Here is a 16,860-nt window from a genome sequence, read left to right on the forward strand (position 1 = left end):
CATTAGAAGAATTTAAACTCTCGCCTTTGACTGAAGAAAAACAGGAGTTTAGCTTCCTAATTTGGATACTTCTTTCAGTGATGGTAACAAAAAACAAAACAAAACCAACCAAACAAACAAACAAAAAACCCACCACTTCTTACTCACTCCTTCATGTTCCTAAATAAAATTTCTGCCTTAATTCTGCAGTTATGAGCTTTGTGCCTTTTATTTTATAGAGTCACAGGTTTCCACCATGTATCTTGTGCCTTAGCTGATGCCTTTCTCCATCCTTCCTTTTTAGGTGAGACTTACTGCTCATTTCCACAATTAGAGCCCAATACATACATATACATATATGAAATCAGGACAGCTCTTGGCATTTTTCCTCAGGATTTTTTAATAGAATGCCTTATTTCAAGAAAAAAAGAGTACCTTTCAAAACATTTCTGAAATTATTATTTCAGAATATAAATCAGAAATTATTTCAGAACAGAAGTAAAAAGAATATTGATTTTATTTAATCTAAAAGTATTTTTTCTATGTCTAAAGGTAAACTTGCAATTTCTACTCCCTCTACAGTCAGTCAGGAACAATACATGTCTCAATGGTGTGCTTTAATAAGTTTAATAAGTTACATTCTGAATATGCCTGGTTCTCTGATTTGCCTATCAAGGAAATCTACATAGCTAGGTTAATGCTGAAATGCCTACACTTGGGTTAGATAAATCCCATCCACAGAAATTAATGAAAGAACAACTTGATTTTTCAAAACATCTTCAAGGCAGTATGATGTGTTTTTAATCTCTGTTGAACACTGTATTTCAAAATCTTTTGGATTTCTCTCTCAGTAGCAGACAAAAAAATATAAATTATCATTGAAAAATTCTGCTATTTACTAGAAAATCTCCTTAATAAATAGAGAAAATGGAAAAATTTGGAATTGAAGTGATGCATTTGAATTTACTACCAGAAGTTTGCAGCCAGTTTCGACTTGCTCCCACCCACAGGTTTAAGGTGCTTTAGGCACACAAAGCTCAACCCAAACTCACAGAATTACTTCAAAGAAAAGCAGCATTTGCAATTTTTCTCATGCAAATAAAAGGCTACAGAGATAACAAACCACTAATTTGTTTGCTGAATGTTCTTTTGCAGCCATTGCTTATCTGAGAAAAAGCAGCTGGAGATTATGAAGTCCTACAATTCCTAAAAGTAGGTGAGATGAAGGCAGCTGGACAGTTTCACTTTTGTTGGAGTACAACTTGGACACCAATTCTATCACTGGAGGCATGGCCTTTGTGCTCCCTTTGGAGTCTACAGGATCATGGAGGATTAATAGGAGACCATAGACTTTATAATGATTATCAGTACCAAAAGCACAGTTTGCCATGTGCTACATGGCCTGAAGACAGGTAGGTCTGGCTGCTTCCAACACTGTTATGAGCTGAAGGCTGCAGGCACTTGTCCCAAGGCCAAGAGACAAAGCTGACAATGGCAGCACCGGCAGCATGTCACTGCTGCTTTCTGTCAGTGCCTGGAGCCCTCCTCAGGATACCTCAGCCATGGCCTGTGCATGTGTTGAGGTGAGATCTCTGCCACTGCTACCTCTTCTTTCCCAAAGGAATTGGGCTGAGAAAGGGAAGCTGGCAGTAGTAAGAACCATGGACACAGAAAGTTTGATAGCACGACTGTAAAACCATTATTGTAACACTTCAACCATTTGCAAGTGTTTGCATATGCCATGGACAGCACGGATTCAAACATTTTCTGACTAGACTGATTCCTCTTAAACATCTGCTGGTGCTCCCTAGATCCCACAGAGGGGACAGAACACTGCTCACAGTTGCTAATCTGGCAAATCCACGTCAGGGTCATAGCTGGGAAGAGGGAAGGGAGACAAAGGCTTTTGTATCTGAGTCAGCCTTTTTGCCCAGCCCTCACCTTTCCCAATAAAAGCCCTGCAGCCACAATCACCTGAGTCACAAACCTTCACCATGTGGCCCTGCTTTGGCATACGTGCTCTTCTTGTAGTGACTGTTATTACCCTGAGTCCTGTGACTGCTGTGGCTCAGAGTGGAAATGATGTCACTGGAGAAGATGTCTATCCCCCTCTGTGGGACCTGGCCCCTGAAAACCTGCTGGATTTCCCCGTAAAGGACAACAAAATTGTCATCAGTGCTTGGAACTATCAAGATCGACTGGGAGTTTATAAGAGCTTACTAAATGCTTCAGCCAAATATTTTGTTGACTTTGGACCCCAAAACAGTGGCAATATTCTCTGGGGATTACCTTTGCAGCATGGGTGGCAATTTCGTACAGGTAAGAATAATTTCCTTAAATTGCTGAATTAGCAAAATGTTTGCCAGACCCGCTTAGAGGTTTCATTTCCAAGGCTTCTGCCTCACAAGCCAAATATAGCCTCAGATGGTGTAAACTTTGACAGAGCTGCCAATTTGAAAAACATTGCTGAGTGAACACCCTTATCTTGGTGAGCATTAGCTATTAAAATTAATTATAAGAAGAGGTCAGAATCCAGATTTGTGGTATAGATGTGCTATATTTCAGCTAACTAAGGTCTTTGGAAAAGCATTCCCAGTTGCTTCAGTTTATGCAGACAGATTTCAGGGCATGCATTCTACAGTGCTGTTCTTAAATTGTTAACTAATGGGCTTGTATTTTTGTTAAGGTTACAAGCTTCTTGAGGTGGTTTGAATATAATTTCTAAGGCAGATATTTGAAAGTCCACATCTCCCTCTGAGAACGTCTTTCCATTTATTCTTCAGGATCAGTTTAGAAGTAGCCTCCTTATTTTCTAAATGTTTTTTACAAAAATGAAAATTTTTCTGTTTGTTGAGTTGTTTTTTTTTTTTTTTTTTTGCTTGTTTGTAGGGTTTGTTTGATTATTTGGTTTTGTTTTGTTTTAAATTATGTCCAGATTCTAAAGGTTTATCCCCTAAAAGCTGGTTGTTGTCTAGGGCAATCATTCTGGTTTGCTTGTTGTCCTTGCCAGGGAAGCAGACACAGGAACACATGTGAAAGGCTCCTTAAGGCTAAGGCTGCAGTATCTTATCAGGGGCTTTATCAGAGAAACCATTCTCCCACAGACTGCTTCACACACAGCAGTCTGTGTAGCTTTCCGTTCAAAGCCAGAGTTCACTTGCTTTGTTCTAGCAACCCGAAAGGGGGGAGGAAGGAAGTAAGAGTCAATGAGGTTTTCAGAAACTTGTGCCTGGTGGTAACAAGGGGTAAAAAACCACATCTATCTGACTGTTGTTTTCTTTATTGGATGTAGCCCGTAGTTACATGTGGTGGTGGTTTGGGTGATAATGTAGGTTTGAGAGAAGACAGAGGTCCTGAAGCTGGTGTTGAAGGAAGGCTGCCAGCATTTAGTCACACCTAATGGAAAATTTACTCTTTTAGTCAAAATGAGGATAGATATTAAGTAAAATCCAAGCAGGAAACTAGATGGCAAACAGAGAGCAACAAAAAGAATTTGGTTGGAGTTTAGGCAAGCTTTTTCTCTTTCCCTTCTTTCTGTATAAAAAAAAGAAGAACAGATTAAAAGGATGGCTGATACAGCAGGGGAATTGACCCAGTGTGTGGCAGAGGCAAAGATGACTGGATGAAGCAGCTACAGTTGAGTTGTGACCTGCTGGAAAGGAGAAATTGTGGAGTTTGGCCTCATCCACAAAGTAAGGATGTGCCTTGTTGCAATGACAATTTCCAAGTAGAGATATGGAACATAGTTTGTGAGCAGATTTGCCCCTGGTTGCATAGACAGGCAAAGGTCACCTGCTAAAGAGTCATGGGACTGACACTTAGACAAAGGAGATAAATTTGCATGACCAGATGGTTAAAAAAATACTAGGAGGAGAAATATCAGATAGCTAAAAGTAGTTTTATGCTAGAAAAAAAAAAAAAGAGAAGTTGAATGATACATTGATAAGGGACAAAGGATGACAGAATTCTGGTGCATACAGTAACAAGGTTAGCACAGAGCTAAACCTAATCCAGATAGGCTGTGGGATAGAGCAGTGAGGAATGACTGAAGCGTTTGTATATCAGCATAATAAGCTTTGGCAAACAAAAGCAGGATTTGAGTTCATGGTGCAAGACAACAGAACTTTGAAGATATTACAAAATTTGTTAAATAAACAGTTCTGTTTGGTCCTGAAAGTTATGTTACTGAGACAATATTTTTATGGATATGATTCTTTATAAACCATAAAGAACAAGTGAAGCTGTTACTTAATAGGACTGGCAAAAAGATTTGTGATAATCCACTCAGGGACATAAAATTAAATCAGTAATTTGCCTAAGTGTACAGCAGAGACAAAGATCTTGAGACAGCACGGCTGTTAAGAATGAGATTGTGGAAATAGAAATTGTCACTTGGGAGGTGCAGCTAAATTGAGAGTACTACCTAGAGCAACTGAGGAAATAGGATAGTCTCTATCCCCCCTTCACATCCCGAAGTACAAATCCAGGATCAAGAACTTTTAAGAAAGATTTATGTGGTATTGTATGTCTGAAGAGCAGGAAAAGTTGTGCCTATATTTAAGAAGAAAAAATGACATAAGGACACATATATTTATTTATCTTGTATCACCAGTAAACAAGACATTAGAATAAGTACAGAGGAAAGAATATTTAATGACATGGAACTAGATAGAAAAAGGGATAAAGTACAGGTTATGTGAATCATAGGTGGATTGTGTCAGGCTAATCTAATATCTTCTTTCATTATATAAAAGTTTGGGTTTTTTCAAAGTTCAGAAATGCATTTACTTCCTTTGTAAAAGCAAAGCTTAGAATAAAAAAATTTAAATGACACTTTATAAGACAAAGGAACTTCAAATCTGGTAGAGGAACACCTGAAGTAGAATTTAATGATAACTGTCGCTAAAAGTCTACAGCTAAGTGGAGGATATACTAGAAGTTCTTCATCAGCAAGATGAAAATAACTACATTTAGCACTTTAAATAACAACATTTCCACAAAAAATAGTGGAGAAATCTTGCTAATGAGGTTGCACATAGTTACCAACAACACAGCTGGGAGGCACTGTCAATACAGATTAGCTTGAGTAGGTCTGAAGACTGAAATAACAATCATGTTAAGCACAGGCAATAGGAGGGAGCAGAGAGAGCAAAAATGGTGTAGGCACCTGTAAGTACAGTTAATGCTTCCAGCACCAATTTCTGCATATCTTGTAATTATCACTGATACTGCCTGGGAAACCTTCATTTTCCTGAAACACCAAGGCTAACCATATTTGGTGAACATTTTGCCTTCGTGTTCTTCTTAGCCTTTATCCTTTCCATTAATCCCCTTTGCGCACCCAGTGATCTATTGCTGCCTGTTTTTTGACAGTCTCTGTTGAAGTAAAATCTTGAAAAAAATCGAATCTTTCTGTAAATATTAAAAAATACAATAATTCTTTTAAGAAATGGGTTCAACTGCAATCCTCATAATTGCAAGTTCACGTTCTCAGTGCTTGGCTACTGAAACATACAGGTTTGAATAGCTAGCATGCCCCAAAGCATAAGCTCTGCCCAGTCAGCTAGGGAGAATAATTAGGATAGTTTGTATGCACATTGTTTATGATCGTCTCTTCTTCTTCTTGAGTAAAAATACCAGATATTTTGGTTTGGTAATGAGGTTTAGTTCTAATCTGACAGAAATGACACTGCCATTATTCAGCTGATTTGTCAGAGAGCAAGTACGCTACAGGGCAGAGTTTGGGAGCTTCTGGAATAGCTCAAGTCATTGCACAAGGCCATGATAATTGCATGTCATACACTTAAAGCAGACTTTCTGACCCTCTGCATGACAACACTTAATGTACACATATGGCATTCTTTTGGGGCTTAGGCTATTTCTTCATGCCATGTGCTTAAAGTAAAATATTCTGTCATGAATAATTGTGAAATGTCTTGCATGTTTTCTACAGCACAGATGCTTGCAAACTTTGCTAATTAGTTACAACAATGTTTGCATGCTTAGCTTCACAGTAAAGCCATGTTTGTCTGCATGATTAATCTGGAAGTAATTCTGTATCACACAACCCAATTAGGTGAGGCAATTACTAGCACATGTAGTTTGTGCTGTTTTGCTCCTTAAGCAGCTCTCCTGAACGAGCAGCCCTATATCTATTAGAAATGATGCTGCAGCTATGTATGTGTTCATGTCTATATGTGAATGTATATTTCTATCTCAGTAAAAACACTGTGATGTCCTGATTTCAAACAATTCAATAAATTCACAGAATACATTTACAGTGAGGGATAACTCCAGCTGTAAAACACAATCAAGTTACTATGCACTGAGAAACTCAACTGCTGTAGGAACAGTAGTTTAAGAAGCAAAACAACAGTAATTGTTTTGCTTCTCTAACCAAAAGTCTGCATGCTCTATTCCTTTATATTTTTTTTTTTTCATCTCAATGGGATTTCTTGTGTGAAAAGTTTGAGAGGTATTTGTTGTATTATTTCATTTGATTCATTCAGGTAGGCTAGCAGATCCTTCTGGTGTGACTTCTTGTGGCTATGAAAATGGAGAGCTCCTGTGCCTATCTGCAAGAAGCTGGTGGTCCTGTAAGTATATGCTGTCACACTGTTCTTCTCCAAAATAAATCAGTGTCCTAGAAGGCCATCTCAAAATATTTCTTCCCCTTGGACTTCTCTATTACATTATGATTTCAGTGCTATGTAATTCTCTATCGCAAACATGCAGCAAGACACCTAAGTGTGAAATGAAAGTTAATTGATTTTGAATATTTACTTAAGGAAGGAGGAAAAAAACAAACAAGTTTGCAGCCTTAAAAACTGTAAATATTTATGCAAAAATGTGTGGTAAACACTATGACAGGCATGTATATTTGTACATATTTGTAGATATTTGCAGTTTACAATTAGTCTAGAGCAGATTTCTTCAGTTTAGATGCTTCCACTTCAAAGTAAAGCTTTGTGAGCAAATGTCAGGCAGGAATTTTTGTGGTTCTTATACCATCCTTGGTTCTTTTTCCCATAGCGTATTTTCCCTCCATCACTCCTGTCCCTTGTTCCCTCAGCTTCCCTGATGTCCTGTTGTAAATACCCTTTTTCCCCAGCCCTGTCAGCAGGTTTGAGCAAGTGGCTCTGTCCCTTCCCTGCCACAGGAACATTTTTCCTTCCGTGGCCATCTGGGTTAAACTTCTGGCTGTGAATCAGCAGTTAAATGTATATATCTTCAAGTGAACAAAGACATAAGCATAGATAAAATTTAAAATGTAAATCTAGGGTAAAACTGATTCACTCCAGCTTTGGTTTTCCCTCTCTGTGTTTGGATAGCACTAGGTGCTCTGTGGGATGGTGTCCCAAGCAGTGTCAAATAACAAGAGTCACTGCATAGCCTTTTGCAAGCAGGGGACCTTCCTGGAATAGATACCACCACCTTTACTTTCTTGGTGTTTGAATTGCTACTGTTCACTTACTTTTAAATATTACATGTTCACTTTATACCCATTTTGTTGCCTCCAGAAAATATATATAATCAGCTTTGATTACCCTATTGCAGCAAGAATATGCAAAGAGTCTTTAAGACTGCATGGAAATGTCTCTTAGTGTTCTAAGGATATGAATGCTTTTGGCTGGTCTTCAGAGCAGCCCTCTCTGGCACAACCAGACACATGAAACTAGAAATGAGTTTAAACCAGAAACTCGTCTTTAATATACCTCATGTGTATGGGATACTAGCTGCTTAAGAACACTGGTCTTTTTTGCCTAGAATAATATTCAGTGTAGTCCTGTCCTGCATTGTCCTCTGTCCTCTAAGGTGCATATATATAATATAGGCAAGAACACTTTAAAGAGTATAAGCACTTTGTGATGTGCAATTAAGGTTTCGATACTTATGAAAACAGTGAACAAGAAGCAAGAGCCAGTTCAGCAATGAGTCTCAGTGAAACACTGTCTTCTCATCACTTGAGAGTTTTTCTTTGCTCTTCTGACTGGCCATACATTTCCCCCTGAATTCCCAACCAGGTCCACATTCAAGAGGTGTGTCACATGAGACAAGGGATTTCTCTTTATATATAACCCTTTGTAATTGTTCAGTCAGCATCCCCAGGGAAGTCAGAACCCTTGTGCCTGACCAGCCTGTCAGTGTCCTGTTATGGGGACCCCACTGAACAGTCCACTCTATCCGAGCATGGTTTGACCAACCTGTTTAGGGTCACACACCAGCAATTGTTCCCACTTGGAGTTGGTAGATATTTCCAGTTTTTTCAAGTATGTTATCTGCTGCCAGCCACTTCTCCCTTAGTGCCCTAGAAGGACTCACACTAAATAGTCTACTGAGTAACACTTTATTAACAAACACACTGATAGTCAAACACTGTGACAAGTTAAGGTTCAGAGATTCCTGTTGATAGTAACTGATTACAAAAATGAATTTGAAATAATATATTGACCAATTCTAAACACCAACTAAAGCTAGCTAGAGATAATAATTTAGCTTGCACAGAATGAGGTTCTTACCCAATATACACCCCTATAGGGGAGAAGACAGGTTCAGCCTGTTGACTGATCTCAGAAGTTATGATGGAGTCTTCTCTGACATCCCTTCCCACTTTAGTTATATTTGTATAATTTCCTTTGATGGAAAAGGTAAAGTTACAGCTGGTGTCATTTCATGTTGATGCGGTGCTAGAGTCATTAGTATATGTAGAGTATGAAAAACAAGATGTATTTTTGAGCTAATTAAGCAAAGGGCAGCTTCTGGTTACTGTCTGGTTCATTCCTTTGGCTTAGTTACTGCTAGCTTCATGTTTTCAGTGGAGCATAACCACTACACTGACTGCTGTGTTGCTCCATCCTTTGTTTCATATCTGCATCGATTTTGACAGACTATGGCCACAGCACCTCCATGCTGATCCATCCTTTTTTTCTATTTCATGATTAGAGCAATACACCAAGTTCCCGCAGTATTCCTGCTCCTAAGGTGTGCAGACCCAGTCCCTGCTGAACTATAGCCAACACACACATATTCCTCCTTTGAGAACTTTGTTTTGCGGTCTTCTCCCATAAGGTGGAGCAATGGCTTCCCACTAGGAGGACATGAATACATGGTAGGTGTTCAGGTTTTTATGATTGTGATCCTCATTGCTGGGATTTTGTGCAAAATATTAGTGCAGTCCACAGCAATGAGAGCAACTATGAGCAAATGACTTCTCAGCATAACAGCTCAGAGGCACCCACTCACCCATGGGAGAACATCTGATCCCCAGGCTTTGCTTCACTCAAAACTATTTAACTTCATTTATACAAAAGGGACACAATTAGGAGGAGAACTTTAAATCCTCCTTTCAAGAGAGGAATATCAAATAGCCCTGTGGTGCCAAATCTTGTCCCCAGTGAGAACTGAGCCCAAGTTTCCTACATCCTGGATCTGACTGCTCAAACTTATGGATCAGACCAAAGAAAGCCAACATCATAAAATAAATCTAAATGGATAAACTGAGGTAATACACAAGCAATTTTCAATGAGTGAAATACATTTGAAGCAGAATTATTCTTTATTACTGTAGTAAAATATCATATTTCTCTTTCTCATAGGTCTAGGATACATAAAAGAGGGGATTTTAATGGCAACAGTACTTGTGGAATGCACCTTAGTATTTCTATACTTAGTTCGCAATTAATATTTGTGAGACTTTTCTTGTTCTGTCCATGACAGCCTACAAAGATCTAACTTTTTTCATTAGTTTTGTTTTCCTCTCTTGCAAAGTAAAGCACAATGTAAGCTCATACAAGGCTCTTAAAGGACTATGCATTAATGAACACTTCAAATCATATCTAAATCAATACTAGTGTCATCATTATTACATTTGAGTACATATATTCCACTGCTGAACAAGGTTGTATTCATGGTAATTTGAAACAGTAACATTTGGTGTGGGAGAGGGTTAATTTTCTTATGTGGGAATTTTTTGCATTCACTTGTGATTTACACCTCCTAACTTTTAATTATTGTTACAGGTATGAATTACTATCTGGCTATTATACCATTTCTGGGGGCAGTGGAGGCTGGCCTCTTTGGGCAGCTGCCATATGAGATAGAAATATTACCACCAGAGGAGCAAAAAGATGATTTCTGTTACAGCGTTAAAGACTGCTGGACTCGCATGCCCAAGCTCATGGATGACTGGAAGGCCTTTTTTGAAGTAAATATTTCTTAAAAAAATATTTTTAGAAATTATACCAAAATATTAGTTTTAAAAACTATTATTACTATTGTTTTTAAGATTCAGAGAGCTTTGGTTGTTTTCAATAGCAGCTTCATATAAAAACAACAAGAGGAAAAAATGGAAAGCATAACATACAGTGAGTCACAGATAACTAGGACAGGATTTTTACAAGTTATAGGATTTTTTTCTTCCTTTGGGATACTTCTGTATTTTGACTTCTGTTACAAGACACTGTTTTGTATTCAATTATATTTTTATTCTTCCAATACTGCTGATCTTAGCAATGCAAAATAAGCCTGTGAGATGGAACATTGCCCTTAAGAAGTGGCCTTTATGTGGTTTTATAGGATTCATTTATTTCTCTAAACATCTAAAAACTTGAAAATTCTGAAACATCATTCAGAAGGACACCTATTCATGCAAGTAGATATTCTCTTTCCTCCTCACTCAGCTGTTCTCTAATCCCAAATATGACAATATTTCTTACTCCATAGATTTAATAGCTATTTTTTATAGATAGACTATTGCAGTCAACATTTTTATTGGTAGTCAAACAACTGATTATCAGAAGTGTTAAACTGTAAGTCCCTCTTGTGAGGGAAAGTAGATGATTTAAGACTGGATTTGTCTTCATAAGATCATTTTTCCCATGTATCGTGTTTCAGAAGTCACTGTAAAATATATACTCCTCAAATAACCATAATGATAACAAGGATAATTTTCTTATTTTTCTGAAAATCTTCAGAAAGTTGTGGTCAAATGAGTACAGGCAAGTTTTCAAGGAGTCCCCTGTTTCAGTACTTAATCTTCCATGGCACTCATACTGAAGTCCACTGAATTTTTGTAACCAGATACTGAAATAATGTGGATAAAACCCTTGCAATGTTGAAGTCGAAGAACAGCAACTACCACCACTATTCAAATGTAGTTTCCTTTAGCTGTCAAACTTATCATTTTGTGAAGTATGTGCCTATATTAAAACAAAACAAAACAATTGGGTTCAAACCTCCCCTCTCATTCTCTGCCTTTTTGCTCCCCGTTGCTGCAGTATTTGTTATCTACAGAACACAAAGCTGTGAGCTCTGCCAGCTTCTCCTCCTTCAAACTGGATGATGCCCTTGGCCTCATGTGGAAGGCACACACCACCTCCATTGCTTACGCACTCCCCAAATTCCAGGAGAGGTAAGAGGAATAGAGCAGTGTCCATGGGCGATCTTTCCACCTCCGCGCCTCTTTGGAAGGATGGTATCCTAACAAAGTCTGCATGAGCTTTCATACCTCAGGCATCTACTCTTTAGGTTCTGCTCTTCCCTCTATCAGGAAAATTAATCCACAAACACCAGAGGTTTATGTCCAAAAAGGAGACAGAGGAGTCCTTTTACTATATTTGAATAAAGGCATTCCCCTGAGATCTCTCAAATTTTTGGAGGACGGAGCTTCCCTTCTATCCTATTTTCCCGGCTGCATTTCCCTCTCTCTTTCCTCATTGGCTGAGAGGTACAGACTTGCTGGAACACCTGATACCTAAGATTTTCCCTCTAATGTACAACCCTCCCTTTTAATTTTTAATTCTTATAGAATTCATGGGTTTTCCACATTGCTTCTTTCATCTTTCAATATCCAGTTTAATTTCTCAGCAAACCTACAGCTTGTTTGTAAAGGCAAACCTCTTTTTCCATTCATCAATCAGTGGAATCCTTCCCATTGTTTCTTTTATCTCTCAGTGCTAGTCTTATCTACCAGCAGACCCACAGTTTGTTTGTAAAGACAAATCTGTCATTCCTCTCGCTTCCACTCTCTCAGAGTGTGGGATGACCAGTGAGAGATGGCTGCCCAAACTGCAATGACCAGTCAGGCTCTGGGCTTAAAATGAGATGCTGCTTCCCCTCTGGGAGCCAGGGCCTGATTCAGGAGCTGTGTTTTATCTGGGCTGAGGCAGGCTTGCCAGGAGAAATTAGGTATAAAGTACTTAGGGAGGCTTTAAGTCCCTGTGGCACTGAGGTCACTCAGGATTTTATACTGAACAAAAACATTTAGGAAAAATGATCAGCTGGTGTGCTCTACAGCAGAATTCAGTTATCTACTGCAATTTTAATTTTTTTTTCTTTCAGCTTAAAATATCTCTCTCATCCAGAAGCAGATTTTGGAGAAGACTGGGCTAATGCTGTAGATTTTATTGCTGCCACACACTTCACTACAGACTTACCAACCACAAACAACTTCCAGGCTTTCCTGCCCCCGAGGATGCTTATTAAAGGGGATGTCATCCCATTCATTAGTGACTTCAGCCCAGAGCAAAATAAGGTCCTGGTGACACTGGGAACTCTTCACAAAGCAAATAAATTAACAGGTATGAGCCTGACCTACAGACATCTGTTGTCCATAGATATTTAATAACTTGTTCTCTCTACATGCCTTTCTCCATTTGAATACAGTGAATTTTTGATATAAAGCATTATAAACTCATCTTAGAGACTAACAGTATAACAGTTAAAAATACAACCATAAGCAAACAACACACCAGACAGCAAGTACTGGTGGGATTACACTGACAATATGAGGGGTTTCAGTAAGGATAAAGCATTTTGGGAGCAGATGATCTTACTCTTCCTTCACCTAGTTTTCACAGGCACTTTAAAAACAGACTTTCTATGTGTTTTACCAGTTCAATCTGAAACCATTAAAGCTATAAATTAAATTATTAGACCAGCTGAATGAAACCAAACAAAAAAATAAACAAAAACAAAAAACAAAACAAACCCAACAAACGAAAAAAAAAAAGAAGGCAAATTACTGTGAGCAACAGCTTTTGCGTCCACAAGTGCTCTGGTTTCAGTTTTGGTTTTATCTCAGTCTTTGATTTAACATTTATTATCTGTACAGCAAAACTGTATCCTTAGAAAATGCTGGCTTCATCGTATTCACCAAAATAAGTCGTGCATCACCATCCAGTGGTGCGATACAGAATTACACTCTCCTGAGGATTCAGTTCTTTCTTAGATATTGCTGGGTCGGCTATTTTTGTTTGACCTTATGAAGCAAAGTTATTTTGAATCTTTAAATGAGAATAGAATGTAAAAACACACTGAAAAATTAGCATGCCTAGCTATGGCATTTGTGATCCTCTTCTATCTGTACATTTCACTGAAAATTCTCTCATCATTTGCATTTAAAGCTGAAAAAGATGTGAAATAAATATATTCAGTGCTACAAAAGAACGTCCTCCCACCACAGAGTGCTTCCCTCACATTTTCACATAGCATTATTCTTTGGAACCTGTATAAGGTGGGAATGGATCTATCTCCTGCCTGGCAGTCTATAACACATTTCAGAGTTTCTTGACACACCTTCAGGAAGGGAGAGGAGCACAGCAAGGAGAAGCATGACAAGAAGGACAGGAAGGAGGGAGGAGAGCACCAGGGCAGCACGTCAGGTGAGGATTGCACTGCAGGGAGAGAGCAAAGGATGTATGGATGTTGAACACCATAAATGGAAGGAAAGAGAGAGATTAAGTTTCATGCAGGTGCAGCCACAATGGATTCCATAGCTGAAATCCCTTGCTTTGCAGGGGAGAGATTTCCCTGACTTTGCTCTAAGGAATGAGTTTTGAATTCAGCTGAGAATTAAATGCCAGCTAATTCAGCCTTGTAACTGATTTGCAGATCAGAAAAAATAAGCTCTAAAATAAATTTGACTGTGTCTAAATCCACAGCTTCAGAAGGGACCTAAAAGACCCCACCTTAGTGCTATGCAACACGGGTGACAAAGCACACTGGTTTTGTAGATACCTTTAAATATGTCCAGTGAGATACAGGGTTCTCTACTGGTACTGCAAACTTCAACAGCAGATAGAGGGTCTTACTACCTCCTGGGGCAGGACCCTGTCCAACCCAAAGTGAGACTTGATTTCTCCATTCAGAATTAGTTTACTCTTAATTTTTGTTTGGTTGCCCCTGCCAGTCCAGCAGGAACTGTATTGAGAGGGTGTTGTGCTGCTTCTAAAGCTGTTCTACTCATGGACTGTCAGATCATTTTTATGCTCTGCCCCTCACTGTTACCCAAAGGTAGAACAAGAGGAGAATAAATTCTTCTTAGTTTTCCACTTGAATTTTTTATGCTAAGATTTTTTTCCCGTCTATCCACTCTAAAGATGAGCACTGAGTGGAGTAAGAAGTATGCAGCGACTGTCCTGCAAACTGGAGCTAATGCTAGGCTGGGTTGGCCAAGCCACACTTCACAGCCAGCCAGTGCTCATCACCTGGACAAAAGTATTAGGGTCATTTGCTTCTTTAGCTTGAGGTCTTAGCTGGCACAAAGTGAACACTGTTTTGGAGTGAAAAGGAAGATAGACCTAATTATAACTCCCAGGCTACTGCTCCATAAACCACGAAGCTGTGTGCCGGAGCAGACAAAGACCTTACCATAAATCTTCAATCATTTCGACCCACCACACTGGTGACGAGGGAACAAGCCCCGTTGTCTGTCAATGCAAAGGATCCTGAGCTGAATGAATGGTCTGCGTCTCCCTGCACATTTGTAGGCAATTATCACCCCATCGGCCAGCTCCAGCTTTGTCCACATTTCACTGTCCCCGGGAGTGTGGAGCGCTCGTTGCCAGACGCGCACTCCATCCCTGGTAATGCCGCGAGCCGCCTGCGCTCCACGCTAATTTGGCAATGTCATGTTGTGTTTCTTTCCAAGGAGGATTGCTGCTGAAGCTCTGGCAAAAGTATATGTCCACCGAAGCAGGAAGAAAAATAGGCCGAAAACTGATTGAAAGCTTGGTTTCGAGCCAGAAACTCGAACTACTCCACCTACTATGAATTTGGAATTATTTGGAAGGAAATGATTTCAAAGTTCCCAGTTCCTTGAGAAAGAGTGGTTCCAATGTGGATTGATTTAATCTTTCAGCGAACATGTGTCTGGTAATCTGACCTTGGTAATTTCTTACAGTAGGATTTCCTGAGCAGCCACACGTGTCTCTCTGTCATATAGAATCAATAATTTTAGCCCTAATTTTCCTAATTATCTCATTTGTTTAACTCAATTCCTTATAAATAAAAAGACTCACAGAAAAATCTTACTTTATTACTTTTTGTGACTTTATAAATAATGTATCATAATTGGAGAAAAAAGTAAAAACAGGAAAAATATATTCTGTTTCAGACTGGTTTTTTTTTTCCCCCTCTAGGCAGGGATTCCACTAGATATGTAATTACTCAGGTCTTTGATGGTCTAACAGATGATGATGAGGAGTTTTCTTTGAAGTTCTGGTCCAAAGGGAATGCCTTGACTGTTTCTCACCAAAGCTGTTATTTCACATACCAGCTGAAATCAAACTGGAAGCTTTCAAGCTTTTCAGATTAAATACTTGAGTACAGATAGATTCCCTTGCCATGCTGCTTTGCAGAAATTAAATGCCTCACGTGGTAGAGCAGAGCCAGTCCTGAAACAATTTACACCGTAATGGCTTTTACATGGTGGCAGAGATTTCTTGTATATGATTCATTTCACTTCAAGAAAACTTTGATCTGTATATCAATCTATGTGATTATGTACCCTATATAGCCACAGGTTGCTTTTCCATTCCCCCATGTCTAATCCACTTGTTGCAGTGTGTCATATGTTGGATTTGATTACTGAGGGAGAGATGTATTTGCAATGTTTGTACTCCCAGTGTCTGGAACACTCAGAGCCAAGTGTCGATCCCAGTCTTTGAGGTGATAACACACGTTTGGAATCAGTTATAACTTGAAAACAGAGGTTGTGGGGAGGTGGGTCAGGGGTCCTGCATGCAAACAGGGCTTTAAATTTCTTGGGAAAGAAGGAAATGAATGAAAGATGTCTTTGCCCACAGCAGTGGGCTTGGAACTAGATGACCTTTAAGGTCTCTTCCAATCCAAACCCTTCTTCAATTCTATGAAAAGAAAATTATTTCTTTCCATCCCATTTTCCTGGTTTGATTTGTCCTTTTATCACAAACTTGCATGATATTTGCAGTGTAAATTAAGAAATAATTATCATCACATTGAGCACTTAAACACCATTCTGTCCTTTAATGTCCCAGGACAAAGATATTAATTATTCATTGTCATTTAATGGATAAACTCTTAATGTACCATCATTAGCTAGCAATTTGCAAAGGAAATACATTAATGAGGTATAGGAAAAATGTGGGAGTTTTTACCTTAATTACCTGGTTCATAGATCACAGTAATTAGATTCCAGCAGACTTTAGATATAATCCAAAAGTAATCAACACAGCTGTCAGCTGCTAAAATATTAAGTTAGTTGTGCTCCAGAAAATTTGGAATTTTGAAAAGTTTGATTTGTTTTTTTACCTTTTCTGTGTTTAACTTAGATTTAACTTAAGGTGCACTTTGAGAAAACAAAAAGAGCCATTAATACAAACTTATAAACTGTAAACTGCTGCACTTGAGGGAGTATTCATAAAACACATTTTTAAAAAGCAAATAACTCCTTACCTGAATTTATGAAACATTAGGAAATAGTTCAGAATTTTGAAAAAGAGTCATCTTTCCTAATACAGCATAAAGCATTTATGTATTTCATAAACTTTGTCCTAATCCAATAAGACAACCAGTTAGATAAAGACTTTAGAAATTGTCCAGTGATTGTTTTTGGAAGCTGAG

General features: G+C 38.6%; 1 protein-coding gene across 1 annotated transcript; it reads left to right on the plus strand.

Moving 5' to 3' along the window:
* The first annotated feature begins 1,973 nt into the window (after positions 1-1,973).
* On the plus strand, positions 1,974-15,030 carry C3H6orf58 (chromosome 3 C6orf58 homolog). Its single transcript, XM_062488800.1, has 6 exons — positions 1,974-2,298; positions 6,489-6,575; positions 9,999-10,183; positions 11,256-11,389; positions 12,319-12,557; positions 14,909-15,030. The coding sequence occupies exons 1-6, from the start codon at positions 1,974-1,976 to the stop codon at positions 15,028-15,030; spliced, it is 1,092 nt and encodes a 363-aa protein (XP_062344784.1).
* Positions 15,031-16,860: the final 1,830 nt, after the last annotated feature.

Source organism: Cinclus cinclus, chromosome 3 (genome assembly GCF_963662255.1).
Source record: "Cinclus cinclus chromosome 3, bCinCin1.1, whole genome shotgun sequence".
Classification (NCBI taxonomy): Eukaryota; Metazoa; Chordata; class Aves; order Passeriformes; family Cinclidae; genus Cinclus; species Cinclus cinclus.

Coding starts and splice junctions, on each gene's coding strand:
- C3H6orf58 (XM_062488800.1), top strand. CDS start 1,974: ATGTGGCCCTGCTTTGGCATACGTGCTCTTCTTGTAGTGACTGTTATT. Junction 10,184..11,255: donor ACTGGAAGGCCTTTTTTGAA/GTAAATATTTCT, acceptor CCGTTGCTGCAG/TATTTGTTATCTACAGAACA. Junction 11,390..12,318: donor CTCCCCAAATTCCAGGAGAG/GTAAGAGGAATA, acceptor TTTTTCTTTCAG/CTTAAAATATCTCTCTCATC.